Genomic DNA, 27,103 nt, shown 5'->3' with positions numbered 1-27,103 from the left:
CTTAGACCATTTAAGCCATAGGAAATCCTTAAGTATATGCTTTGGATTTCTTCCTCGGGAACCCTTGGAAACATGGAACCCCGAAGTGACCCTCTAAGGGGCTGCTGACTGATAAGTAGCAGATAGGAAGTCCGTCCACCCCAGCTTAGATTTTGTCCACGTTGGCTGTAGTGGCTTTTCCAGCAGTTCTGCAGAGGCCTCTGGGTCATCTGTGAGTGCCACCTAGGTGGCTCATCCTGCACAGCCTGAAATTGGACATATGACAGTATTGTTTTCTAGTTTGAACTTTTGTTAGCTACAGATAACTGAAATTGAACTATCCATGTTTAAATTTCATACAACTTTATCTAATATCTTAAAGTTCAGGCTTTCACCATTTATATTGAAAACTTCCAAAATAAAAGAATTTTATAGTGAATGTGTGTTAATTATGAGATTCTACCAATGACATTTTATTTTGCTTGCTTAATACATATTTTATTGTTTCTTGGCAAGGTTTAATAGTCTTGTGCTTGTCTTGCTTATTATAAGATATAGTACAGGCTATTGGTAGGTTTTGAGAAATGCTTGTTTCATACGATTTCCTCATTTCATGTGTGTTTAGGTTTAGTCAAGACCACGCTAGATCGAACCTCATTTGGAATTTTAAAACACGAGAAGAACTGAAAGATGCCCTTGAGTCTGAGATGCGGACATTTAACATTGATAGGGAGCTGGGCAGCGCCAGTGTCATCTCCTGGAACCACCATGAGTTTGAGGTACAGCTTTGTCTTCACGGCATATAACCCAAAAAAGGGAAAGCACATATGTAACCACATCATTATCTTTCCCCACATAATATAACAGAAAATATTGGGAAATTCTAGTCTTTGCTTGAGACCAAAAAATTTAAAAATGCCTTTTAATAAGTTATTCAACATACACTGAGAATCATGTGTGAGTTTGAGTAACCTTGGCTTGTGCGTGCAGATCATCTTGGCATGTTCCCCCACACCTGGGACTTTAGATTTGTTCTTTATTGGAATGTAGATTTCCAGATTATGATTAGATTCTGGTTGCTGCTTTGTTAAACTAATTGATGTGAAGAACAGAGAACATACATGATAGATAATTTTACCTGTGTATGTATGAGTATGATGATGTGTGACATGCAGTCATGTGCTACATGTTGTTTTGCTTATTCATGGAGCATAACATCAGAGCCATCTGTGTTTGGTATTAAGCATGCTCTGGGCTTGTTGCAAAAAAGCAGAATAACCCAGCAACAAGGGCTTCTCAGAGCATATCCTCATTGCTAAGTGATGCATGATTGTATATAATTGAAACCAGTGTAACCATTGGTCAGACACATAATCCTGCTGGCTTTGATCTTTAACCCAGCTTCTAAAGTATATCATTTAAATGTCATCCCTTCCTGGAAATGTTTTTGCATACTTTATTTTAAGGCGCTTGCAGTCTCCTAAGTTTCCTTCGATTCTTTTCAGTTTTCTCAAGTCTTCTCATCTCTGTGGCCACAGCTGACCTAGTATCTTAGGGTTCCAGTTGCTACAATGAAACACCGTGACCAAAAGCGCATTGGGGAGGAAAGGGTGATGTGGCTACACTTCTACATTGTAGTCTACCGTGGAAGGAACTGATGCAAAGACCATGGAGGGGTGCTGCTTGCTGGCTTGCTCTCATGGCTTGCTCAACCTGCTTTCCTATAGAATCCAAGACCACCAGCCGAGTAATGGGACCACCTGGGATGGGCTGCCCCCCCCCTCCAATCACTAATTGATAATTTGCCCTAGAGACTTGCCTACAGCCCCAATTTATGGAGGCATTTTCTTAAGGGTCCCTCCTCTCAGATGGCTTCAGTTTGTATTAAGTTAACATAAAACTAGCCAGCACCACTGGGAATTAGTTCTTGGGCCTCTATTTATATCCATTGCTTGATTCATCATCTCGTGATTATTTTGTTGTTGTTGTTGCGTTTTCTGAAAGCTCGTCAGGTTTTGTCTCCTGCTTCGATTTTCTTTCCTACACTACGTGCATGTGTTCAAATCTTATTGTCTGACCATCACTGCCTTCACCCTTGCCCCCCTGTACTCTGTTCCATGTACTCCTGTACTTGCACACGGTGACAAGGTCATCTGATTCCTAGTCAGGTAGAGTGTTGGACACAGAGCCCAGTGCTGCAGTGCTGGCCTGGCATGGGTGAGGCCCTAGGTTCAATTCCCATATTGCAGCAAAACACAGATGGGAGTGGAGTGTATAATTTCTCTGCTTACGCCTTTGTGCACCTGTGGCTTGTCACCTCATGTACTATTAATCTGAGTTCTTGAAATGACTTCCCTGTGTATCCCTCAAACAAGAGTGGTTTTGCTTTGATCTTATCTCATGCTTCTCCCTTGACTCCACTCACACTAACTTCCCAGAAACACCACATGTTCTTAACCCAAGATCTCTCTACTTAATATTAGCCTCTGCCTAAAATAAACCTTTTTTCCCCTGGAAAGCCTCATAATTTGTTTTCTCATCTTCTTCAGGTCTTTTCTTCAGTGTCATCATCTGATAGACCTTCCCTGTCTATCCTGTAAAAGCAGAGTCCCCTTCGTATTACACATACGTCCTATGTGTTCCCTTTCCTGTCCACAGGCCTGCTTCATGCTAGAGCACTTACTATCACCCAAAAATTATATACACGGATTTCAGGTTTCAAAACTATTTAAGATATATTTTTAGCTGTTCCTCCACAACTTCATGCATGCACACAGTATATATGGATCCTACTCATCCCCCCACTTTACCACCAACTACTCCCAGAGGAATCGCCACATCCCCTCACAACTTCATTCCCTAATTGTAGTTTTGGTCCTGGCTGTCCTGGAACTCACTCCTTAGACCGTGCTGGCCTCAAACTCAAGATCTGACTCTCTGCCTCCTGAGTGCAGGGATTAAAGGCGTGTAACTGACTAAGTCTAATGAGTGCTGCCCCATATATGCTTGGTAGGAGCTTGAGCAGCCACCAAGGGCCACACCCCTAAAGAACCTGATTTCCCCTCTCCTAGCAGCCATAACGTTCAGTAGCTCTTCAGCCAAGGACAGGGTTCCTCTGATGTGTGCTGGAATGCTGACTAGCTTGGTCTTACGCAGGCAGCCAGCCAGCCAGCTACCATTGTGGTGCGCTCCTAAGTGCACTGGTCCTGTCATTTCCAGAAGACGCTGTTTCCTCTGGCCCTCCCCCACCTCCAGCTCTCACAGTCTCTGCTTCCTGTTCTTCAGTGTCCCCGACCCTAAGAGGGAAGAGTGTAATAGAGATGTCCCACTTAGGTCTGATTAGTAGTGAGTCTATCTACATAACAGTCCCTCTAATGAGGACTAGGAGCTGCATTAATCTGTGGGGACACAGATCCATGTTTACGATTTATTTAATTTTAAATTTTTATGTATTTATGTGTGTGCTGATGTGAGTTTTGAGTTTATGTGTACCATACGCATGCACCTGCAGGCGCCAGAGGAGGCTCCTGGAACTGGAGTTAGTAAAACTGCCTGATGTAGGTGCTGGGAACTGAACCTAGGTCCTCTGCAAGAACAGTGTGTGTTCTTAACCCCTGAGCTACCCGTCCAGTTCCTGGAATTGCATACTTAGAAGGCATTTTGGTACTGTGTTCATTTAGCAAAATAATCATAGTAGGCTCACGTCTGAGGCCGCAGATTGTTGGCTAGATCCACTGTACCAGGCATAAGTTTCCTCCTGTGCAGCAGCCTTAAGCCTAAGCTGAACTTTGTTTTACGGCTGCTAAATCTCCAGTGTACAGAATAAGAATAGTGCTATCACAAGATGATGCTCAGTAGTAGAAATTGAGTACATTGAATATTCAGAATCTGCAGAAGAAAAGGAAAGTAGATATAATATACTAATGTACTTTTTTATAAAGCAGTTGTTTTAGACTTTGTATAGAGAATTTTGATAATGTCATCAGGGAATTAATTTTTACAGTTATTCATAATTCTTTCCTTGTGATAAGCAGCCTAAGTTGTGAGGGTCCTTTTGTTCTTCCAGAGTCTGGTCGTGGGGTTTCCCTCACACATCCCCTACCCTGACAGTCAAGGGCTCCTGAGGTATTAAGATGTGCTTACCATGTTGATAGTAGGCCTTGTTGTTGATCAGGCAACAAAGGACGAGCTGAAGCAGCCTTTGTGAGGCGGGCAGGCAGTGCTGCAGGGAAGACTGTCCCCTCTGCACAGCTGTGGAACTCCAAACTGATGAAGCACAGCCATGCATAACGTGTCGGTATCTATCTGAAATAGTCACAGTTTAGGAATAATAGAGACCTCGGAGATGGCTCAGGGGCTAAGTTCAGATTCCCAGCACCTACACTAAAATGCTAAGTGTGCCACTAGCATTTCAGAGTTTAGTGCCTAGGACCAACTGTACCTCCAGTCTGAAGGGATTCATTGCCCCCTTCTGGCCTACACAGGCACTGCACACATGTACACAGACTTACATGCCAGCAAATTATTCATACATATAATAAAACAGAGGGGACTGGGCAGTGCAAACATGGCAGCACACATTTGCACCTGGGTTGCTGGTCAGGGACAGATGGAGACAGCAGATCCCATAGCTCAAGAACAGCTGGTCTAGACAAGATGGCAAATTCCTTAAGATAGAGACCTGTAGACGGTTATACCCGGTGTTGACCTCTGGCCTTTAAACATGCTTGGAGACACATACACAGAGTATATTACTTTTTTTTTTTTTTATGATAAACTCAGCCAGGCGTGGTGGGGCATGACTTTAATCTCAGCATTTAGGAGGCAGAGGCAGACAGATCTCTTGAGTTTGAGGACAGCCTGTTCTACAGAGGGAGTGAGTTTCAGAATAGCCAGGGCTACACCAAGAAACTCTGTCTTGAAAAAAATCAAAAGGAAAGAAAACAAGTGTTAAGCCATGAATAAGAAAAAATCTGTTATAATCTAAACTGGTGTTTATATTTGTTAATAAAGGTTAAATATGAGTGCCTGGCAGAGGAAATCAAAATAGGAGACTATTACTTGAGATTGTTATTGGAGGAGGATGAAAATGAAGAAAGTGGATCAATAAAAAGATCGTGAGTCTCTTTTCATATCTCCATGGATTTGCTGTCGCTATTTGTTTCCTGGTTGTTTCTATTGAATCTCTTTTTAAATCTAGGTATGAGTTTTTCAATGAGCTCTACCATCGCTTCCTGCTCACTCCAAAAGTTAACATGAAGTGTTTGTGTTTACAAGCCCTTGCTATCGTTTACGGCAGATGCCATGAAGAAATAGGGCCCTTCACAGATACGAGATACATCATTGGGATGTTAGAAAGGGTAAGGCCACTGTGGGGGAAGGGTGCTGATAGATAGCGTCAAAACTAAGCTGATGGCATTGTCACAGTGACTTTCTGCATGAGTTTCTGTATAATAGCTATTACAGTTATTGAAATTTTACTAGAAGGCATAGGAAAATACTGGTTTGTTTTTTTCAGCTCTTGATTTTGAGCAACTTTAGTGACTTTGCCAACTTTAAATGTGGGAGAAAGCAAGAGGTGTATAATAGAAATAGTAACTTCCAGAGTTGTATCTTTGAGTTTTCATTTTGGAAAAAAATCATACATGTTTCTGACATTAAATTTTAAGACAGTGAAGTTGCTTAGAACACTGGTGATTTTAAAAAAGGAAATAAGTTAGCTTATATTTTGTTTTATGCAGCTTACCATTCAACACTTGAGCACTGGGGTGGAGTGAACTTGGCTGTGATGTATTTGATGCAGAGTATGTCCTTCATTCTTGCATTAGTATTTATATTCTTCTGTTTTAACCATTTTAATGTTCACACATTGAATGAAAGAGAGCTGTTTCACAGTTTTCAGAATAGCCAACCGTGATTGTTGTCAACTCTGAGGCATTGCTTTGTGGAAAGTTCATGAAGCAAGCAGCACAGCCAGTGTGAAAACCCTGTTGCTAGCACTGACCTGAGCCGCACCATTGAGTCCTTTGTTCTCTTTGGTTTGTGTGTATGTGGGTGGGGGAAGGGGGGGTGGTCAGGAGCTTTCTCAGTGGCCTAGGCTGCCTGCAAACTCAGTGTATAGCTCTGGCTGCACCTTGGGATCGTTCTTGTTTCAGCCTTCCAAATGCTAGACTGATAGCCTGTGCCACCGTGCCTATTGTGCAGTCCAGAACCCTAACTGTCACTCCAAGGGACTGGAGGACTGTGGGCACTGTGCTTTAGGTACTCGCCTTTCCCATCTCACTGACTCATTTCAGTGAACCATTTGCAAGTCTGGGGAATTCACTTCATGTCTCCTAAAAGCTGCTATAGGAGTCTCTGTAATGACATAAGAATGTCTTCCCTCCAGGAAGTTAGAGCAGTGCTACAAATCCGCATGTAAAGTAAAACCCTGAAGAATTGGAGTGATTGACAGGCAGGCAGCTGCAATTGTTTCTTTCATATCTCAGAACTGATATTTCTTAGGAGCTGTCCGTTGATTTTGTGAAGCTGTCTCTGGATTTTTTATCCACTGTTGACTGAATTGTCATTTATTTCATCAGTGCACTGATAAACTCGAGCGGGATAGGCTGATCCTCTTCCTCAACAAGCTGATCCTTAATAAGGTACAGTATCCCTGTGAGTTACTGTCACTTAATAAGGTACAGTATCCCTGTGAGTCACTGTCACTTAATAAGGTACAGTGTTCCCTATGAGTCACTGTCACTTAATAAGGTACAGTATCCCTGTGAGTCACTGTCACTTAATAAGGTACAGTATTCCCTATGAGTCACTGTCACTTAATAAGGTACAGTGTTACCTATGAGTCACTGTCACTTAATAAGGTACAGTATTCCCTGTGAGTCACTGTCACTTAATAAGGTACAGTGTTACCTATGAGTCACTGTCACTTAATAAGGTACAGTATTCCCTATGAGTCACTGTCACTTAATAAGGTACAGTATTCCCTATGAGTCACTGTCACTTAATAAGGTACAGTGTTACCTATGAGTCACTGTCACTTAATAAGGTACAGTATTCCCTATGAGTCACTGTCACTTAATAAGGTACAGTATCCCTGTGAGTCACTGTCACTTAATAAGGTACAGTATTCCCTATGAGTCACTGTCACTTAATAAGGTACAGTATCCCTGTGAGTCACTGTCACTTAATAAGGTACAGTATCCCTGTGAGTCACTGTCACTTAATAAGGTACAGTATCCCTGTGAGTCACTGTCACTTAATAAGGTACAGTGTTACCTATGAGTTACTGTCACTTAATAAGGTACAGTATTCCCTATGAGTCACTGTAATACGGTACAGTAGTCCCTATGAGTCACGGTCACTTAATAAGGTACAGTGTTCCCTATGAGTCACTGTCACTCCCCAGGCCTGCGCCCGGGCACTGCTGACCTGCCAGACAGGTCACCCACGGGGGCTGCTTTTCTCTAAGATGAGAAAACTGGGTTTATAGAGGGAAAGGTTTGCTGGTTTTCCTGAGTGGTCTGTCCTGGTGTTCCAGGCGCTAGATGGAGCCTAGTCCTTTATGTTTACAGAAACAGACAGGAGGTGCTGGAGGTATGTATGGCTCAGAGGTAGAGTACTTCCCCAGTGTGTGTGCAGCACTGCATAATTTAGAACATGGAAGAGTTCTTTAATGTACCATTTTATTTCTGGTTACTGGATAACCTGTTTACTGGTGGGCAGGATAATTGTAGGGCTAGGGTTTATCATGCCGCTTTGTCTTTATTGGGGGAGGAAAGTGCTTACTCAGACTGTATTAAGTGGACATTCTTACATGATCTCTTTATGGGATAATTTTGTCTTTTGAATCCTACAAATGCCAAGTAAGTATGGTTGCATGCCAGCATGTCTAAAGAAATTCCACATGTGCTCATCCTAGAGAGTGTTCTAGGTTACAGTGCCGATTGAAGAGAAAGGCTTTCAATTATGCAAAAATGCTTTCCTCTTTCAGAAAAACGTTAAGGATCTCATGGACTCAAACGGCATTAGAATTCTTGTGGACTTGCTAACTCTTGCACATCTCCATGTGAGCCGAGCGACAGTCCCCTTGCAGGTACGTTTGCTTTCTAGCTTCTACAAGTTGTGTTTTCTTTGGATACAATTTTAGACTCACAAGATTCTTTGAAATCTGCACCTGGGTTTGTGTTTCTCCAATGAATACAATCGTGTGAATGCTGGGAGATTAATGCATACCAAAAAAAAAAAAAAAAAGGAATTATTACCATCAGAATCAGTTTTATTACTTGATAACATTTGTCTTTTATGATAAGGTAACTGTATCGCTAAAAAGTGGCTTGGTTTTAATACAACGTGACCTTTCAGTTAATTATTGGATATGTAACTAGAATATCATCATTGACAAACATCAAGAATATGTTTTGCCCTAAGGCCATTGGGGACATTATTCAAACCATACAACAGGACAAAGCCACCAAGGCCTTCTCTGGTACTTGATTTAAAGAAAGATCTATATTTTCGCCTATTTGATGTTTTATGTCTTCAGATATATTTTTCTGGTTCAAGATATTTATGACAAAAAGAGCCTTTTAAATATTTTAGAATGGGGCATTTTGGGGTTTGGGTATGACTAATAAAAATCACAACACTTGTTAAACACCATTGCAGTATACTAAGGACTGTTCTGCAATACATTCACACTTGAAACCCCTCGGTGGCCCTGCGTGGTGGTTACCATCACTCTTCTGTTTTGCAGCGCAGAGCCTAAGTGCATTGCCACAGTCACCTGAAAGCTCAGAACCAGTTAGATTCAAGAAGCTCAGTTTTGCTTTATTTGCAGTTTATTTAGCCATTTTGTTTTATTTACAGTTTGACTCTGAAAGCTGATCGTTGCAGGAGTTATTTAGAAACCATGGTACACAAAACTTACATTAAAACTCTTATCTTCCCAAAATATTAAAAAACTAAGAATTGTCTGTGATGCTAAGAGAGAAAATTATTTTTTAAAAAAAAACAAACTAGTTTTTCTAATTTTAGTTAGTTTTGTCTGTGATCCTGGAAGTTGGCAGCAGTCTGAGCCAAAGAGTAGTTCATGGTTCTGTGTCCCCATATTTATATTTATAATCAATGGAAAGGAAGAGGTGGATAAATGGAGGAGGTAGGGGAGGTACAGGGAATCGATTGCTGCCCACTTCTGCCCTACTCGAGTATGTTTGAGCAGGTGACTCACTAAAGCTACAATGGGCTGAGACTCCGCTGCTTGTCATAGGAGTAGATTAGGAAATGTCTCCCTGGTGAAGTTAGAGTTCACTCTACAGAGCGGTCTTCAGGTAGAACCTAAGCGTGTGCAGCCGCAGCCCTTGGTCTAACAGTGTGGGGAAGGGACAGGGAGTGTTGACCCTGCTGAAGCCTGCGCTGGTGCTTTGTCGCTGATCCTAGGTGCTTACTGAAGCCCAGTTCACACCTCTCCCCCAAAACTTTAATATGTTGGACTTCATAGTTTCAGGTTAATACTTGTTTATTATGTAATTATTTGCAGTATTCTTTGCTACTGAAATTTTAGTGCCCTGAGAATTTATTAATGGCCACAGGGAATAGAGGTATCCTTAAATTTAGATAAATGAGTGAATTTAGGAAATTGTTTATTAACAAAAAAATAACATTGACTGTTCCTTGGGCATTTGGTCCTATTTCTGAAGGAATTTAAAAGAAAAAAAAATCTTGAGACCAAATTTGGTACTGTGTAAGTTGTTTTATGGAATCTGCCTTAGAAATAACTGAACTTTGTTCTATCATAGAGCAATGTGATTGAAGCATCTCCAGATATGAAGAGAGAGAGCGAGAAGGAGTGGTATTTTGGCAACGCAGACAAAGAAAGGAGTGGGCCGTATGGATTTCATGAGGTGTGTGCTGTGTACAAACTTCTTGGAATTTCTACTTTGTTGTTTTTTCTTTGAGAAAGACTCTTCCAGATTTTACCGTGTAGCCCAGACTTGATAGATACCGACAACACAGATGAGCAGCATCATACCTGGCAGGCCTGTCTTCTTATGCCCTCTTATTTAGTACTCATATAGATATACAGTATTTAAATTTAGATACTATTTTTATTTATGCAGATGTAAGTGTTGGTAAACGTATGCCACATGGGTGCAGGTGCCCAAGGTGGCCTGAATAGGGCATCAGATGGCCCAGAACTGGAGGGATATGTTTTTATGAGCCACCTAATGTGAGTGCTAGGAACAGAATCCTCTGGCATAGCAGGATTTGCTCTTATCTTCAGAGCCATCTCTCCAGCCCCAAGAAGTACAGTGCTTTAATCTGATTACTGTGTTCAGTACCAGTGGTCATATAACTCTGTTTCCTCCTAAGGAATTAGGTGACTTAGGGTTCTAGAGATGTACATCCATGTACAGAATGTTACATGGAATCTTATAAGGCAGTTGTTACAGGACTGATACTCAAGAAGTAGTGTCGAGTTTTCAGTGAATTGTATACAGTAATGATTACTGTCCTAATTATATGCTACTGAATACGTTTGGTACTATATAAATGTTTAACAGTGTAGGGAAGGGGCAGAAAGTATTTAACCTGCTGAAGCCTGTGCTAGTGTTTTACTCTGATCCGAGCTGCGTACTGAAGCCCAGTCCACCCTACAAAGGACCTTCAGAAAAAAAACTTTAATATGTTGAACCTCATAGTTTCAGACTTCACATGGTATGATCAAGTTTTTAATATGTGCCAAAGATGAGGGAGTATCTGTTAGTTCTGGAGGCGAGAGCATCCTCCTTCACCACACTGTCTGACCCTGTCCTCCTAGGCTCAGCCTCTTAGGCTCAGTCAGAATTGGACCAAAACCGTTTTAAGAGAGCCAAGCCTTCTCTTCCATAATTTGGTTATTGTCCACTCTGCCTATTATTTGTGCATTTTCCAGTGGTCTTTGTACTCTTCTGTTGGCCAATTGAGTGCTTATTCTTACATTAATAGTCAACTTTGGGTTCCTGAAAAGCTGCTGGCAAGATCTTGTGTATTCCTAGTATATGTGCCATGCTGGCACATAAGTGTCTCATAGTGGAATGTTGTTTTTTATGTACCATACTGATATAGAAAACATTGGCAAATGTTTCATTTGATATTGTGTTTGTAATAATGATGCCTTCAATCAATTAAGATGCAAGAATTATGGGCCAAAGGAATGTTGAATGCAAAAACCAGATGTTGGGCTCAAGGCATGGATGGATGGCGACCGCTCCAGGCGATACCTCAGCTTAAGTGGTGCCTGTTAGCCAGTGGGCAGGCTGTTCTGAATGAAACTGACCTTGCTACCTTAATACTGAACATGTTGATCACAATGTGTGGATATTTTCCAAGCAGGTACAATGTCATTAATGTTTTTATGACTAACAGGGGTTCTCAGACTTCCTCTCCTCCCATTATGTAATGTTACAGGGTTACTTACTATAGCAGTTTAACAGAGGTGTCCTATGTGGCTTGGGATACTGCTTCCTTGAAACAGTTATAAAGAAATAGTTGGCAAGTTATGTTGATGTGGTAAAAACTGAAAACAGCCTTTTCTGGGGGGGGGGGCGGTGTCAAATAATCTTCCACAATTTATATGTACCAGCTAGGCTCTAGCAGTGGTAAGAATCCTAATATTCATATGGGTTAGATAGGAATGGTTGGAAACAGCTACCTGTAGTCCATGTCAGGGGTAGGTGCCAGATCTTGATGTGCCAGGATAGCCAGGCCTGCTGCTGAAGCTGGGATGATGGTCAGTCCACAGCTCACTCCACAGGACCAAGCAGGCGAGGATTTGTTTCCTGTAGTAACAAGCACATTTGTGACCTTTACCTAGATAGAATATTTCAGTGTTCATAAAATATTTGTATACACATCATTTTGTTTTAATGCTATTCTAAAGATACCTGCTAGTTAGAAATTACTAGAAAATACATATAACACTCTGTGTTCATCTGCAGATCTTTAAAATCAGATTAGATTCAAGCCATACAGTTAATATTTAGAAATAGTAGTGCATTAATTAAAGCTGTATTTGAAGAGTACTGACCTTCATTAAACTAAGGTTTAAGTTAATTTGATAAAGCTTGATAGAACCTTTGGGGGGACTGTCCACAGACAGTGTGTTAGACAACACAAAGTTTAATCAATTAAATAATAAATAAGAGTCTTTGGCTCTTCTAGGGTACTGTTTTTCAAGGAAATCTTATGGAAGGAAATGAAGTCATATTAAACAGCCAGTAGATTTAAACCAAATACCTAATCATGTTCCCAGCTGTATGAGAGCTTAGTCTTCATTTACAAAAGAGGAAGGTAACTTGCTTCATGCCTGGTAGAATGCCGTATGCTCTGAGTACACACTTTCCAGGAAATACAGTAAATGTTGACCGTAGAAAATATTTTCTAGGGACCAGGATAATGCCATCATTCGTCCTCTGCCCAGAGTGAAAAGACTGCTGTCAGATAGCACCTGCCTTCCCCATGTCATCCAGGTGGGTCCTCGTGTGCTGCTAAGCTAGAACACTAATGTAAAAATCATGTGATCATACTGTAGCTCTTAGCTTTATTATAATCCATTCCATTTTCATGGAGCTGAACCCCAAGCTACATTTGTTTCATTTATTCACTTATTCTTATTTTCAAGTCTTGTTTATTTTTAGTGTGTTTGGGTGTTGTTCCTGTGTATATGTTTGTGTGCCATGTGCATCCCTGGACCCCTGGAGGCCAGAAAAGCGTAGCAGGTCCCCTGGATTGGGCTTACACCTGGTTGTGAGCTGCGTTGTAGGTGCTGGGAACCAAATCCAGATCTCCTACAAGAGCAGTCTATGTTCTTAACTGTGGAGCCATCTCTGTAGCCACAGTTCTGCATTCTAAACTAGGTTTTTAATCTGGGTATACTGGAAATGAAATGTGTGATGTCTTCTTCAGATCCCAGATTCATCCAAAAGGGATTTTATTTAGAGTCTATTCTTCAAAGTCACATCACTGTGGGAGCTGCAATGGTGCTCTCCTTTGTGCTGCAGAGGATGCAGCAGCCCACAGATAAGGGCATGGTCATTTCTCTGACAGGTGGCAAAAATCATCACCACAGATCAGAAGGTCTGTGTAGTATTAATGGAAAAATGAGCACACCTCACTAGTGTTTTCCTCGGGATTTTACTGTTTTCAGATGAGGGTTTGTTTTGTTTTGTTTTGTTTTGTTTTGTTTAGCAACCACTTCAAAGCATAGAGTTGGATATGTAAAGTATCCTAAAATTTCCTTTCTTTCTGCATTTTGCTGTTCTTTTGGAATTTACAGTACCTATACCTGAGACTAGCATAAACTTTAGAGATATTTAGGTAAACTTCCTGTTTTTTCCTTATTATTCCATTCTTAGAGGTATGCACTCATTTTTCCATTAATACTACATAGACCTTATGATCTGTGGTGATGATTTTTGCCATTTGACATTGAGAGTGAGAGTTTATATGTTCTTACATTTATGTGTTACATTATGTGTAATCACTGATTTCTGAACTTGAGGACATAATTAACACCTTTTTTATTTATTTGACCAGCATCAGCATATGTTATAGTAACTTTTCTATTGCTGTAGAGAGACACCATGACCAAGGCAACTCGTATAAAAGCAACCATTTAATGGGAGGATTGCTTACAGTTTCAGAGTCATAGTCCATTAGCAGCATAGCAGCAGGCAGGCTTGGTGCTGGAAAGTTAGCTGAGAGCTGCATCCTGATCTGCAAGCAGAGAGAGCAAGCTGGACCTATCAAGGGCTTTTGAAACCTGATAGCCCATCCCTAGTGACCCCCTCCAGCAAAGTCACACCTAATCTTTCTAATTCTATTAAAGGATTTTACTCCCTGGTGACTAAGCGTTCAAATATATGAGCCTGTGGGGGGCCATTCTTATTCAAACCACCACAGCATGCTTATACATATACTTTTCCTATTATGGACATTTCTGTTCATATGTCTAAGTGAAAGTGCACTATAAGTTTTTTTAACTGTTACTAGCCAATCCCAGAAGAGCAAGTGAGTATGTATCTGAGGTAATACGAAAAGAAAGGGATTTGTGCTCATTGGATCCTGTCAACATGAAGATAAAGTACCCAGAAAAATTGTCCCAAACATTCTCCAAGGTTTCTAATACTGAAAAGAAAAAAAGTAAATGCAAGGAGCATTGCATTCGAGGTCAAGATGGTTGAAAATAATTAACCATTGTCTGTATAGAATGGAACTTGGTCAGTGAAGGGTGTCTACTTTGAATAATCAAAACTTTTAGTGGTATCTGAAGAGAAAGGAAAAATGTGATGAATTTGGCCCCCATTCCTCGCAAGAAATACTCTCATCTGGAACTCACCATGTAAACCTGTTGTCCTGAGCTGCCAGAGCTCTCTTGCCTCTGTCTGCTTCCTGAGTGCTGGGATTAAGGTGTGTGGCACCATGCCCTGCTAAATTTAGCATCTTCTGATGGCATATTGCCTGTTTATTTTATACTGGGTTCTAAATCTTTCTTAAAATACTTTCCCTGTAGTTTAAAGGAGCACTTTATCTTGCTGGAACACAGGTAACTCAGGCTGTTTTCCAAGCGCTGTGCCCTGCTTAGGTAGGGTCCTGTGTCTTCTCACTGTTTTGGCCATATGACGGACAGCACAGCTTAAGAAATCAGTGAGTGATATAGTGCACAGTGAATGGATGGTCTCGGTTTCCTTGTGCAGGACAACTTGAGATACTCTGTTGTTGATTGATAATGTAAGGCTGTTTCCCTATACCTGATCTCAAGCCACATCTGCCTTCACATTGGAGAAAGTCCTACATGATTGTCTGTGACTGTTCCTTCCTGAACCTTGTCATAGAGTAGAACACTGACTGCCTTGTTGAGCAGATAGGACTTAAAGCAAGAGAAATTTAACAGTGACTTAAAAGACAAACAGTTGTTCTTTCTCACGACTGAGTCTAGACTATTGGCCTGTCACCAAGAGCCAGTGCTTGCATTACACTCTGTCCTCAGCTCACTGAAACTATCAGCCTGTCAACAGAGCCAGTGCCTACACCCTACATTATCTGCTGCTGGGTTTGGTCTTACTAGTAGCAATTAACTTCACATTTGGGGTTCTTTGGAAGCAAGTGTTCATTGAAAATTGAAATGTCACCTTTACTGTGTAAATAATAAGTATAACTAAAATGGCTTAGCACACATTCAGAGCAGTTCTGCTTAGACCTTTGTTAGCCTGGATGTAGTGAGTGGCCTGAGGGTCCCACAGTGTCCTAGAGCCCATTGTCTTTCAGGGCCTTGTGGTAGTGGCAGCCTCTGAGTTGCACTTTAGCCCTGTTCTCATTCTTGTTTTTCTTGTCAAGTCCAGTGTCCTTCAGAGAGGTTTTCATCATGTCATTTACTTGAAACTAATGCAACACAGACACACATGACATGGGTGTATACACCCGTGATCATGTGCACATAAACACTCATGTAGACAGCACATGCATGTGCATTAGAAATACTCTCAAGCAATCAACTTTGCCTGAACAACATAACAAAACTAGCTTTGGACACACTCGGGCTTTTATCTGACCATGTTTTGATCAGTTCTCAACAGTTTCCTGCATCACTATCTGCAGTAAATGTAGAAGGAGCCCCTTTTAAGTCGGTTTCCAGTCCTATAACAAGTTTATTGAGTCCCATGGATCTAAGAAGTGATAACCTCAGCATAACTCACCAAGCAAAACATTTTATTTGCTATTTCAGTTACTGCTGACCTTTGACCCTATCCTTGTTGAGAAAGTTGCCATCTTACTACATCACATTATGCAAGATAACCCACAGTTACCTCGCCTCTATCTCAGCGGAGTGTTTTTCTTCATCATGATGTATACAGGTTCCAACGTGCTTCCTGTTGCTCGGTAAGACCATGAAGACCCTGTCTTAAATTGCTTACAGTTATGTATGGGTGCGCTCAATAGGAACTTTTGCAGCATTGCTTTGTCATTATAATTGTTACCTTAATTAAAATATCTAAACATTTGGAAAGTAGAAGAAAAGAATTGTGCCAGTTTACTAGAACTAGTATTTGAAATTGATTTTACTATATGTATGTACATATTTAATATAGATACATTTATGCTATACATGGAGTTTTATATTTTGCTGTCTAAAATAAATATTTTTTATATAACTATGTAACCCTTAAGATGATCATCAAAATATTTATGGCACACTTCGGGCCTTCAAATATGGATTTATGAGTTGCCCTTTTATTTGTTTTTTCACCGTTTTAAAATTTATTAATGATCCAGTCTTTAGAAGCCTTCAGACTAAAACCTGATCAGTTTCTCTATCTGAAAGATACTCTGGTTTTTTTCTAGGTTTTTAAAATATACACACAGCAAACAGGCTTTCAAGTCTGAGGAGGTAAGCACGTTAGCTGACCCCAGAGCTCAGACCCTGAGTGTGCTGTCTGTCTAGGCGCTCAGTTTAGGAGATTGCAGGTCCTGGTTATCAGTGCTTGAAAGTAGGTAGTATGTTTAGTAACTCATTCACATTCTTTGCAGTACCCGCACATAAAAAGGTAAGCAGATGTTTAAAATGAAAATAAAACATGCTGATACTGAAATCACAACCATGAATTACCCTTTGAAAGCTTTTGGTGGTTTTTATAAAGACTTAATCATATACCAAAATCTCTTAAGATTCATTAATGCTTGAGCTTTTTGGTTCAGACCCCAAGGCAGACATGCTTTGAGGTTTCTTTTGAAGCTGCGCTGTGTTCGCGTGCTCTCAGAGTGCTCTTGCCCTTACCTGTTAACTGTGGTTTACAGAGAGACTTCACTGTCATTGGCAGTTGTTCCAAATTCGCTGGGCTTTTGCTAGAGCATTTAATTTTTAGATTTTACCCAAAGCTAGCCACCGTTGAAGACACTGAAGATTGTTGTTGTTAAAGCCACTTCAGTATGTTAGACACTAGACAGCAATGAAGGCTTCATAGAATAGCCACTGAAGCCCTGAGAGTAACAAGTTTGCCTGGCATTATTAAAGGGAAACAGATGGTGGCAGCCTTTCACTTCAGATAAAAATAGTGATAATACAGTAAGTATTAAGAATAGAAATAAGGATACTTAGAAATAATGATATTTAAATAGCATGTCTATCTAATATAGAAATATAGATAGTATAAAATCTATCTTTAGTGATAGAGAGAAAAATAGTTATACTTAATACCATATTAGTCATTTGGGCATCCTTTTTCCTTTATTTCTGTGCATCAGTAGATAGGTAATATCTTAAAACAGCTGGGCATGGGGGTTGTGTGTGTGCCTATGTGTGTGTTCTCCTGAGTACCTATGTGGAGGCAGGAGGTCAACCTGAGATGTCTGTCTAGTTACCTAGGTTTTTGAGACAAGCTCTCTCACTGAAGCTGAAGACTGGCATGTGGACTTGGACACACACACACACACACACACACACACACACACACACACTTGTGCATGTGTGCGCCCTAAGAATTTTCAAAAGGAGCTAGATTTACTTGGTTTTGAGAATGGCAGGTATGGGTAGGAGCTGTAACGGTTGGAATAGTACAAAGTAGATGATGGATATGACGGATGTCCCTGTGGCTCTTCCTTGTTGTCCGTCTTTGTGATCCATGGCCACAGGTTGGCTCAGCATCCTTACTCCTGTGTGGTGATATAGGTGACCCTGAGACCCTTAAGGCTGCTGCAAAGCTGGCTGTTACTGCTGCCCTTGATGTCACTGTGTTCCTCCAACTCCCTAGAGCACAGAAGTGGTTTGTTCTAGTTGGGCACTGTGTTAGTATGTTTGTTTGTGAGTTTTGAGACAAGGTTTCCCTACATAGCCCTGGCTACCTGGCCTTGAACTCATAGAGATCTATCTTCCCCGGCCCTGGGAGTGCTGGGATTCAAGTGTGCCCCACCATTCATGGCCTTGTGCTCCTCTCTTGCAATGCTCAAATTATTCATTTATCAAAGTCTTTAAAGGTGATTTTATTCTAATTACATTTTTTCTATTTTTGTTGCTTTCTAAGACTAAAGGACAAGATATTTTTCAGAGAAGTATACTTGGACATATCTTACCTGAAGCAATGGTTTGCTACCTAGAAAATTATGAACCTGAGAAGTTTTCTGAGATTTTCCTTGGTGAATTTGACACTCCAGAAGCAATCTGGAGCAGTGAGATGCGGTGAGTAAGTCCTAGCGGGGCTGCATTGTGTTGTGTTTGCTGCTCATCACCTGGCCTGCTCTCCATTGCAAGATTTCCTACCAGTTTCCTTATGTTCGAATCCAACTAATAGGCTTTGACAAGGCCTGAAGCGTCAATGATAGCAGTTGATAAATTACTGTTACTAGAGCCTCTGTGTGACCTGTTACCCTAAAGGGAATACTGTCAAGACACAGCTTTTACATTCTTGGAAATAGGCCCGTACTTCACAGATTTTGCCTACATACATAGAATAGATCAAACAAGAGATGCCCAAAAGAATTTTGATGTGTTTTCTAGCATGCATGTCTTGTATTACAAGGAAAAGACTTGCCATGAAAAAGCCTGTGAAAACACAGAAAAGGCAAGACACAGAGGTGCATGGCGGTGTATAGTACCCACCTCACTTGTCCACCCTGGGAGACATAGCTGTTCATAGATCCAGGGTGACGGCTGCCTTTTGGAAGCCCTCACCTGTCTTAGCTGCGTGACATTTGATCTTGGAGTCACTTAGTTCTCAGGCCAGCTTTACATTTTCCATACCATCTATTTATTATCATTGACTTTTTGGGATAGGCTAACCTTTAGGCTTGTTTTATGCCGGCCACCATTTTTAATGGTGACGGTCTGTATGCCAATCATTTTTCTTGGGAAAAATGTGTAAGTATATGAACAAATTAAAAATAATTTTGTATATAATGTTTTTCTTTTTAAATTGTCTGAGTCCTTTTCCCTGAAAGAGTTTTCTTACCAAGTTGAGTTCTGCTTAGCTTAGGGCCAAATAAATAATACCATGTAATGAGCTTCTTTGAAGGCAATAGTGAGCCTCAGTCCCTGGCTATATATGCAAACACCGTCAGACCTTGTAATGGCTCGAGCTTTTAGTAGGAATGACCAAGCATACACAGCATGACTTAATACTCTGAGTAACATTTGGTCTCATTTTATAGTCGAGTAGTTCTAAATATTTATGTAATTTTCTTGTGTGATTACCCATGTATTTCTTTAAGTAAAGTAACCCTTCAGAGTGCCTGACTGGACGCTTCTGTGATTGTAGGCGTCTCATGATAGAGAAGATTGCTGCCCATCTTGCTGACTTCACCCCTCGCCTGCAGAGCAATACAAGAGCACTTTATCAATACTGTCCCATCCCGGTTATTAATTATCCACAGCTAGAAAATGAACTATTCTGTAATATTTATTACCTCAAACAACTTTGTGATACACTCCGGTTTCCAGATTGGCCAATTAAAGACCCAGTAAGTTCAGTTTGTTCCTTCTTAAACTGCAAAAACAGTTCTGAACACTTCTGAATGTGTTTTCCTTCTGTGATAAAAGGAATGTCCTTTTAGATAGTCACAGTACTGCATGCTGCAGTCCCCAATGCTTGGGAGGATCAGGCTGGAAGATTGCCAAAACCAAAGTTCATGGCAAGCCTAGACAACAGTGAGACTCTGTCTGGGGATGGGGGGGCTCTAGGGACAGGGGGAGATGGACAGACAGTCAGGGGAACACTCTGTGTCTCTCTCTCTCTTCAGCAATATGTAATGAGTAGTTTGTTAATGCATTTTGGGTAGATTCTGAACTCTGGAAGTTTTTATCTTTTATGACCAAGACCAGTTTCAGTCCCTGGCCTGTGCCCGGCTCTGTGGGACATTGATTTCACCAAGCCTTGGTTCATCTGTAAAGTGGGGGTGATAGAAATGTTAGCTGCTGTCTGTAATGGAGGCTCTGATACTTGAATGTTCACGTAAGCATAGCTCCTGCATGTGCAAGAGTTCAGACCTGTTCTGTATGCCCTCTGCCAGTCCTGGTGTGGCTTTGGGATTCCTCTAACATGGAGCCCCGCATCTGGAAAGCAGGAATAAAGTAGGTCTGGGTGGCCATGCTATTACTTTCTCTATAGCAGAACTTACATCTAAAAGATGGGAGAATGTTTGCCATTGGTGCCACGTAAAGAAAAGCCCAGCCCTTGCTGAGATAGAGCTCTGCACGCAATGATAGGAAACTTATGAGCTTGTTAATGAGATAGGTGTTTAATGTCAGCTCCCTCACGGGTTCATTGGAAAATGTACCTTACATATTAGTGGTTTTCAGATTTTAAAGAATTAGCTTTGGTAGGGAGCCCCCGTGTTCCCTTGTCATTTGGGAGCTGAGGAAGGAAGATTGCAAGACCAGCCTGGCCTATATCAAGCAAAATAAATAAATAAAAGAATCTGACAGCTGTGTAAAGCTGTCTACTCCTTTAGTGGATAGGCGTGAGATAGGTGTTAGCCGTCCTCTCTTCCCTTCCCTCTGCGGCTTCAGTGAGATCTCTGTCTTACATTTGTGTGACTGTCCGAATAGCAGTGATATGTAGGTGATCTTAAGAAAGGTTCCACAGTGTGCTTGCTTTCTTAGTACACTTTATCTTTTACTAAGTGTGAGGTTTTCTGTGTTTTATGAATGTTTCTTTAAACATTAATTACTAAGACACATGGGATAAGAATAAAAATACAACTTAAACAGAAGGAAATTCTGTAACAAGTACCCTAGCTGCCAACATTGACTTATATAGCACAAATATTATATAAATATAAAATTTTATTTTGAATTCTTTTATTTTGCTAGATGCTGATTTTTGGTCCTTTGTCTTTAAGGTTAAGCTTCTGAAAGATTCCCTTGACGCTTGGAAGAAGGAAGTAGAAAAGAAGCCACCTATGATGTCCATAGACGATGCTTATGAAGTGCTTAATCTGCCTATAGGCCAGGGGCTGTGAGTTATTTCAGTATGATAGGAGTAGATGTCTGCTTCCATTTTAAAAGCCATACTTACTTACACACAAGGCCTATGAGAATCATCTGGAATTCGAGGCACTGACTTTGACATTTTGTTCTTGTTGGTAACCAAGAAGAACAGTAATAAAGTGTGCAGTGCACCTAGCCCTCAGCAGGCTCATGGCTCCCATGCACACACTTTCTCCTGCACTGTCTGCTGTGCTTGGGGAAGGGCTGCTGGAGTATGCCCACAGCACTACGCTCGGATTAGAATTCCTGCCAACTTTTATAGTGCCGTACACCGTAGGAGAAAGTGCCGAGTAGGCATGTTTTTAAAGAACAGAATAAATGTCTTTGTAAAGGTGTCTTACTTACTTACTGATAGAGTAACAAAATTATATAGGTTACAGTGGCATTGGACAGATTGCTGGATTTTAAAACATACTTTTTATTTTACCAAATCCCAAACATAATTCTATAATATTTTTTAAATAGATAATGTTAAAACTATATTATAAGCAATTAAATTTTATAAGTTGAGCCTTGCTTAGGGAACTTTTAGCTTTTATTTCACTATAAAGATAACATAAAAATATAATCGTACGTAAATCTTACTGGATTTAATTGGATGCCTACTACATGATCAATTCCAAATGTGGGGTCAGTAATACAGCTCCTGACATATAGACGTTAGATGATTATTTAGTCCTTTTTCATGTGCCTTACTGTATTTACAAACAGTTTCCCTCCTTCCAGGCATGATGAAAGCAAGATCAGAAAAGCTTACTTTAGACTGGCACAGAAATACCACCCGGATAAGAACCCGGAAGGAAGGGTATGTGCTGCCTTGTTTTCCTTCTGTACCCCGTGAGCAGGGCTCTGCCTCCAGCCCTGCTCTGTGGCTGGCTTCTCAGGCTGTTGGGAGGGCTGGGCCTGTGATTAGTATGTTCAGGGCAAATTTATTCTCCAGCCTTATTCATTTCTGTTTGAGAATTAACTCTAATGGCTAACTTATAATCATAATGAATAAACTTTATTTAAGGTCTGTCATAACCGTACAGCTTAAATAATTAATGTTCATGGAGTTTGGTTTTTGTGTTTGGTTTTGTTTTTTCCCCTAGTGACACCCAAAATCTGTTTGGCTGGCTGGCTGGCTGGCTTGCTTCCTTCCTTCCTTCCTTCCTTCCTTCCTTCCTTCCTTCCTTCCTTCCTTTCTCCCTTTCTCCCTTTCTCCCTTCCTCCCTTCCTCCCTTCCTTCCTCTCTCTTTCTCTCTCTTTCTTTCTTTCTTTCTCCCTCCTTCCTCCCTCCCTCCCTCCCTCCCTTCCTTCCTTCCTTGCTCTCTTTCTCTCTCTTTTTCTCTCTCTCTTTCTCTTTCTCTTTCTCTTTCTCTTTCCTTCCTTCCTTCCTTCCTTCCTTCCTTCCTTTCTTCCTTCCTTCGTCCTTTCTGAGACAGGGTTTTTCTCTTGGCTGTTCTGGAACTCACTTTATAGACTGGACAGGCCTTGAACTTGTAGATCTGACTACCTCTGCCTCCCAAGTGCGGGATTAAAGGTGTGTGTCACCACTGCCTGGCTGACACCCAGATTCTTATCCTAAGTGAAGAATTAGGAAATTGGAAATATACAATATTTCTGAGAAGGAAGACTTGATATTAAAAAGATGCTGCGTGCACGAATGTAAACACTGGCTTTTAGGTTCATTTCTGGTTTGTTTTGATTTAGTTTTAGTTTAATGAGTTTTTGTTGTGATTGCTTTGTTTTATGAACTTACAGCAATCCAAATTCATCAGAAAAATAAAATTTAAAATAGAAAGTTTGACATAATTTGTCAAATTGCAGGCTTAACTCTTTAGATATTAAAATACTATATAAAACTATTGTAGAGAAACTGACAGTTGTCTGGCCCTTCCCTAAGAGTTCCTGCTGCTGCTGACCAGTGTTTTGTTTCTGGGTCTCTGAGTTGCAGGGTCCTCATGAAGACACTGAGGGTCCACACTAAAATAGCTCTTTTGCAGATTAAATAGGAGAACAGAATTTAACACAGTGCTTGGTATATTGCTCAGTACACAGTAGCACTGGGGGTCAGACCACGAATGTCTGGCTGGTCAGTGACAGAGCCAGGGCACAAAAGTGAGAAGAGAGAATGAACCCACAAGTAGCCCACAGGTTCTCCTCTCACCTCTATCCTGCCCCTCCCACACAGATGAAAATATAACTTAAAAGTTTTTAAAGAATAAAATTAACAGTAGTTCTTATCAATAATTTTCTTGCATTGAGTCAGTCTCTGATATATATTAAGCTTAGGGATTTTTCTTGTGTTTTTTGTTTTGAGATTTTGGAGTTTTGGGAGAGGTTTTTTTTTGAGATAGGATCTGACATATTCCAAGGTAATCTCTAGTTCTCATATAGCCAGGGACCTTAAACTTTTGTGGCCCCTGTCCTCTGGGGTTGCAGAAGCACATCACTGTGCCCAGCTTACTTGGTGCTGGACTTTAAACCTAGGGGCTTTGTGCGTTCTAGACAAGAGCCTTGCCATTTAAGGTGCATGCCTAGGCCCTTAGTATGTGTGAGTTCATGTATACTTAATGGGATATTTAAATTCTTATGCAAATATTTTTCTTCCATAAAATTGAAGTCCTTGGATACTTACTCAGGGGGAAAGTGTAGTACCTTCTTACAGTAAACCAGCTAGATGGCAATGGGAATGAATTCCTTAATGTGAAGGTAGAATAGATAAATTGATAAATTATAATAACTAAGTACCAATTATGTCTTGTTTTAATTTAAAAATTCCAATTAAAACCTAATTGTCTGTGGTTACATACAGGACATGTTTGAAAAAGTAAATAAAGCATATGAATTTCTATGTACCAAGTCAACAAAAATAGTGGATGGGCCAGATCCAGAGAATATAATTTTAATTCTGAAAACACAGAGCATCCTTTTCAACCGCCATAAAGAAGGTAAATCCTCTGTCATGATAGATTGTGGCTTATTTTCTAGCTAACCTTACTGGGTTACTTGTTTTGCAACATATTCTAACAGATTTGGGACTTTTATTACAAAGGACTCTGGGAATTTTAGGTTTGGGATCAGGAAAGCAGTTGTTTTCCAGAGGAAGGGCTCAAGCAGTGTCTGCTGTGGGCCTCCTGCTGCCTGTGGGTTTCAAGGTTTCACTATTCCTTCTCAATGATGCTTCTGCTCTGTGGTGCTACATGGTTAGGGCTGTGTTTTACCATCTAGCAGCGAGCACATTAAATTATATATAAGATAGTAAGAAGAACCAGAAACTTAAAGACCATTTTATGATTTTCAGTTACATGTATAGACTACCTAACCTGCCTCCAGCAGCCTCAGAGAGTGGAGAATGAACAACATGCATGTTTGAGTGTTTTTTAGCAGAAGAAACTTGACAAGATTATCCATTGCACATCTCCTACTTCATATTCTTATTCTCAAGATGCTGTGTCCTTTGAAATAGTTAGAAAAGCACTGGTTTCGGTGAAATAAGTGTCATTTCAGAGTTGTCTAAATGTAGTCCTAGAGTTAAAAAGCCCAGAGTATCTAAGTGTATGTTGAAATGTTTGACTCTTTGTTGAGTTTCTTAACAGCAGATAATCTGTTGGCTTAAGAATGATGTAAGATGATGTGGAGAGAGAAGGAAGTGAGAGCGCATGGTGGGGATTTGAGAACAGCATTTGATGTCTGGGGAACTTAGGATGAGAGGGAGTTGTGATTGGAATTTGGAAGGGGCAGCTGAGAATTTAGCAGTTGGATCATTGAGGAGAGCTTGCTGGATGCGCTTTGGTGTATTTGTCTTAAAGAGACTAGGTACATAAAACATCTCAGCTATGTGGCTTCCAGAGGTCACAAATCTGCATCAAAATCTTGAATAATTTGTTTTAAACACACATACCTACTTGCTTACTTTATTTCTAAAGTCAGCTTAAAACAGTATAACTTAAGTCAGGTAATTATTGATCAGCTTTAAAATATAAAAATACTTTATTCCTAATTACAAGTGAAATTACAGAGGTGCTTAAAAATCATGGCTCAAGAGTCTAGACAAGTGGATCAGTGGTTAAGACTGGCTGTACTTACATAAGACCCAGGTTCAATTCCCAGAACCCACGTGGCAGCTTAACAACCATCCGTACCTCTAGTTCCAGGGGATCCAGTTCCGTGTACTGGCCTCCAAGAGCATCAGGCGTGCGTAAATATGCATGCATAAATGCAGACAAGACACTCATGCACATAAAAAATAAATTTAAAAATATATATCATGACTGATTATTTGCATAGCTTTGCCTCATTTAATAGGTTTTTCTTTTGCAAACACTACCTGTGGATGACAGCTTTCACCTCTAACTGTACTTATCAGAACAGAATTGGGCAAATAGTTAATACATTTTCTATTTAGTATTTCTAGTAACAGTTCATATTTCAGGATTTGTAAATGTTTCAAACAAATAGTAAAATAGAAAGAGCAGGGAGCCTGTTCTTAGAAGCTGATCACAGAGTGCTAACGTGCTCGCCACACGGAATCTCGTTCTTCTTAAGAGAGTTGTGTGCTGAATGCCCGTGTGATTGCAGGGGCACTTGCTGTGTCTTACAGCGTGTAATCCGGTGAGAACTTATAAAGGTCACCTGGATGGCAGAAAGCAGATATTCTGCAAAATCAGTTATTTCCATGCCAGGTGCAGTCAACTTACTGGAAAATGCTGTAGCTCGTAACATGAGCTCACCGCAAAGGAGAGGTGAAGTAGGAGACTTTAATAGAAGGCTGTTCATTTTTTGAGGTAGCATAACTGAGCCTTGCTTGGTGTGACCATAACACTGTCTTTCTATTACTTTAGAGTTACAGCCTTATAAATATGCAGGATATCCCATGCTAATTAGGACCATAACAATGGAGACTTCAGATGACCTCCTCTTCTCAAAAGAATCACCACTGTTGCCTGCGGCTGCAGAGCTGGCTTTCCACACAGTCAACTGCTCAGCCCTCAACGCTGAAGAGCTCAGGAGAGAGAATGGCTTAGAGGTAATAGACTTTCCACCGGCCGATCTGTACGCTTGGCCAGGCACATTAAGTGGCTTTTGACAATACACAGTCTCAGTACAAATGAATTTAGTGCAGTTTTTCCTTTTCCTTTATCCCAGCAGATAGCATAGCATCATAGTCTCTGTATTCTAGGCAGAGAGTACTGAGTTCACAGGCGGTAAAGAGAATGTTGAATATAAAGTAGTGCCTGGGAATGCTTTTAATAGGCAGCAAAGCCCTGAGGCCCCTTTTTACCTGCTTATTTAACAGATGTCAATTAAGTTCGTGTTTAATTACCAAATGGGTAACATTAAAAGGTTATGTGCTCTTATTCCTGCTAGAAAAGGTTTTTTTACCCTTCAAGTCAAACGGAGAATTAATGGCATACTTCCTTCTTGACAGGTATTACAGGAGGCATTTAGTCGCTGTGTGGCTGTCCTGAATCGCTCCAGTAAGCCAAGTGACATGTCAGTGCAGGTAAGGCTAAGGAACCTCCATGATAGATGGGCACTTGGGATATCAGCTGGGGTTCTTAAAACACAGGCCACTCCCACCCTACTGAGTCTCTCACCCTAGGGTGGGCTGCGGGTGTGATTCAGGCAGGTTTGCAGCAGGAACCGTAACTGTCCTTGCTGCAGTCACCTTCCTCCTTTTAAAGAAGGTGGGGTGCAGCGTGTTGACCCACAGGCTCCCTTCAGCAGTCAGCAGCTTCACACGCTCACCCATCTGTCATTCTTGGCTCACTCACCTCTGCACTTCCCAGTGCCCCCCCCTCCCCTGGTCCTCCAAGTACACTAACTGGCTGTTGTTTGTGGAGGCTGAGAGAGCTTGGTTCTTTGGTAGAAAACCCACTATGACTTCACAGAGCATGGCTTCTGTGTGGCCCTTCATTTCTCTAGGCTAAGAGTATAAATCAGTTGAGACTGGCTTTGAGTTGCAGCTGCTATGGTAAAGTGGCTTATGTGAGAAGAATTTACAGTATCGTGCCCTGCTAATAAATGCACAAAAACATCTTAACTAAGAATCTCATGAACTCTTAGAATAAAGTTGAGTAAGCATATAAGGTATTAGGTTTTCATTCTCTGGCATATAATCCA

The 27,103-nt window shown here is 40.8% G+C and overlaps 1 protein-coding gene and 1 long non-coding RNA gene across 8 annotated transcripts in view; one reads left to right on the top strand and one right to left on the bottom strand.

Moving 5' to 3' along the window:
• Window positions 1–26,799, bottom strand: Gm46130. Of its 4 annotated transcripts, XR_001779275.2 has the most exons (6): window positions 26,755–26,793; window positions 25,123–25,210; window positions 13,654–13,734; window positions 11,672–11,798; window positions 4,123–4,284; window positions 1–245 (listed from the first exon to the last, which is right to left on the bottom strand). It is a non-coding gene; the product is annotated as a predicted gene, 46130 (long non-coding RNA). The 4 variants fall into 4 exon arrangements; XR_003948220.1 differs by lacking the exon at window positions 25,123–25,210 and having other exon boundaries at window positions 26,578–26,799; XR_001779276.2 differs by lacking the exons at window positions 25,123–25,210; window positions 26,755–26,793 and adding an exon at window positions 23,616–23,677.
• The window catches only part of Dnajc13 (DnaJ heat shock protein family (Hsp40) member C13), a 112,012-nt gene that overhangs the window by 55,098 nt on the left and 29,811 nt on the right, over window positions 1–27,103 (top strand). For 3 of the 4 annotated variants that reach the window (XR_871081.3, NM_001163026.1, NM_001359740.1), the window contains 17 exons: window positions 605–758; window positions 4,993–5,096; window positions 5,180–5,339; window positions 6,561–6,623; window positions 7,973–8,074; window positions 9,777–9,881; window positions 11,150–11,352; window positions 12,404–12,488; window positions 15,743–15,897; window positions 16,360–16,405; window positions 18,036–18,190; window positions 19,266–19,467; window positions 20,848–20,963; window positions 21,722–21,800; window positions 23,793–23,928; window positions 25,822–26,006; window positions 26,409–26,483. Coding sequence is in view for 3 of the 4 variants with exons in the window: in NM_001163026.1 (NP_001156498.1) it covers window positions 605–758; window positions 4,993–5,096; window positions 5,180–5,339; window positions 6,561–6,623; window positions 7,973–8,074; window positions 9,777–9,881; window positions 11,150–11,352; window positions 12,404–12,488; window positions 15,743–15,897; window positions 16,360–16,405; window positions 18,036–18,190; window positions 19,266–19,467; window positions 20,848–20,963; window positions 21,722–21,800; window positions 23,793–23,928; window positions 25,822–26,006; window positions 26,409–26,483 (2,125 nt within the window). In the remaining variant the exon portion in view is untranslated. Of the gene's footprint in view, window positions 1–604; window positions 759–4,992; window positions 5,097–5,179; window positions 5,340–6,560; window positions 6,624–7,972; window positions 8,075–9,776; window positions 9,882–11,149; window positions 11,353–12,180; window positions 12,310–12,403; window positions 12,489–15,742; window positions 15,898–16,359; window positions 16,406–18,035; window positions 18,191–19,265; window positions 19,468–20,847; window positions 20,964–21,721; window positions 21,801–23,792; window positions 23,929–25,821; window positions 26,007–26,408; window positions 26,484–27,103 lie in introns of those variants that run through there. The other variant, XM_030244342.1, reaches the window with a different exon arrangement.

Source organism: Mus musculus, chromosome 9 (assembly GCF_000001635.26).
Source record: "Mus musculus strain C57BL/6J chromosome 9, GRCm38.p6 C57BL/6J".
Lineage (NCBI taxonomy): Eukaryota > Metazoa > Chordata > Mammalia > Rodentia > Muridae > Mus > Mus musculus.
This window is presented reverse-complemented; position numbering and strand designations above follow the sequence as displayed.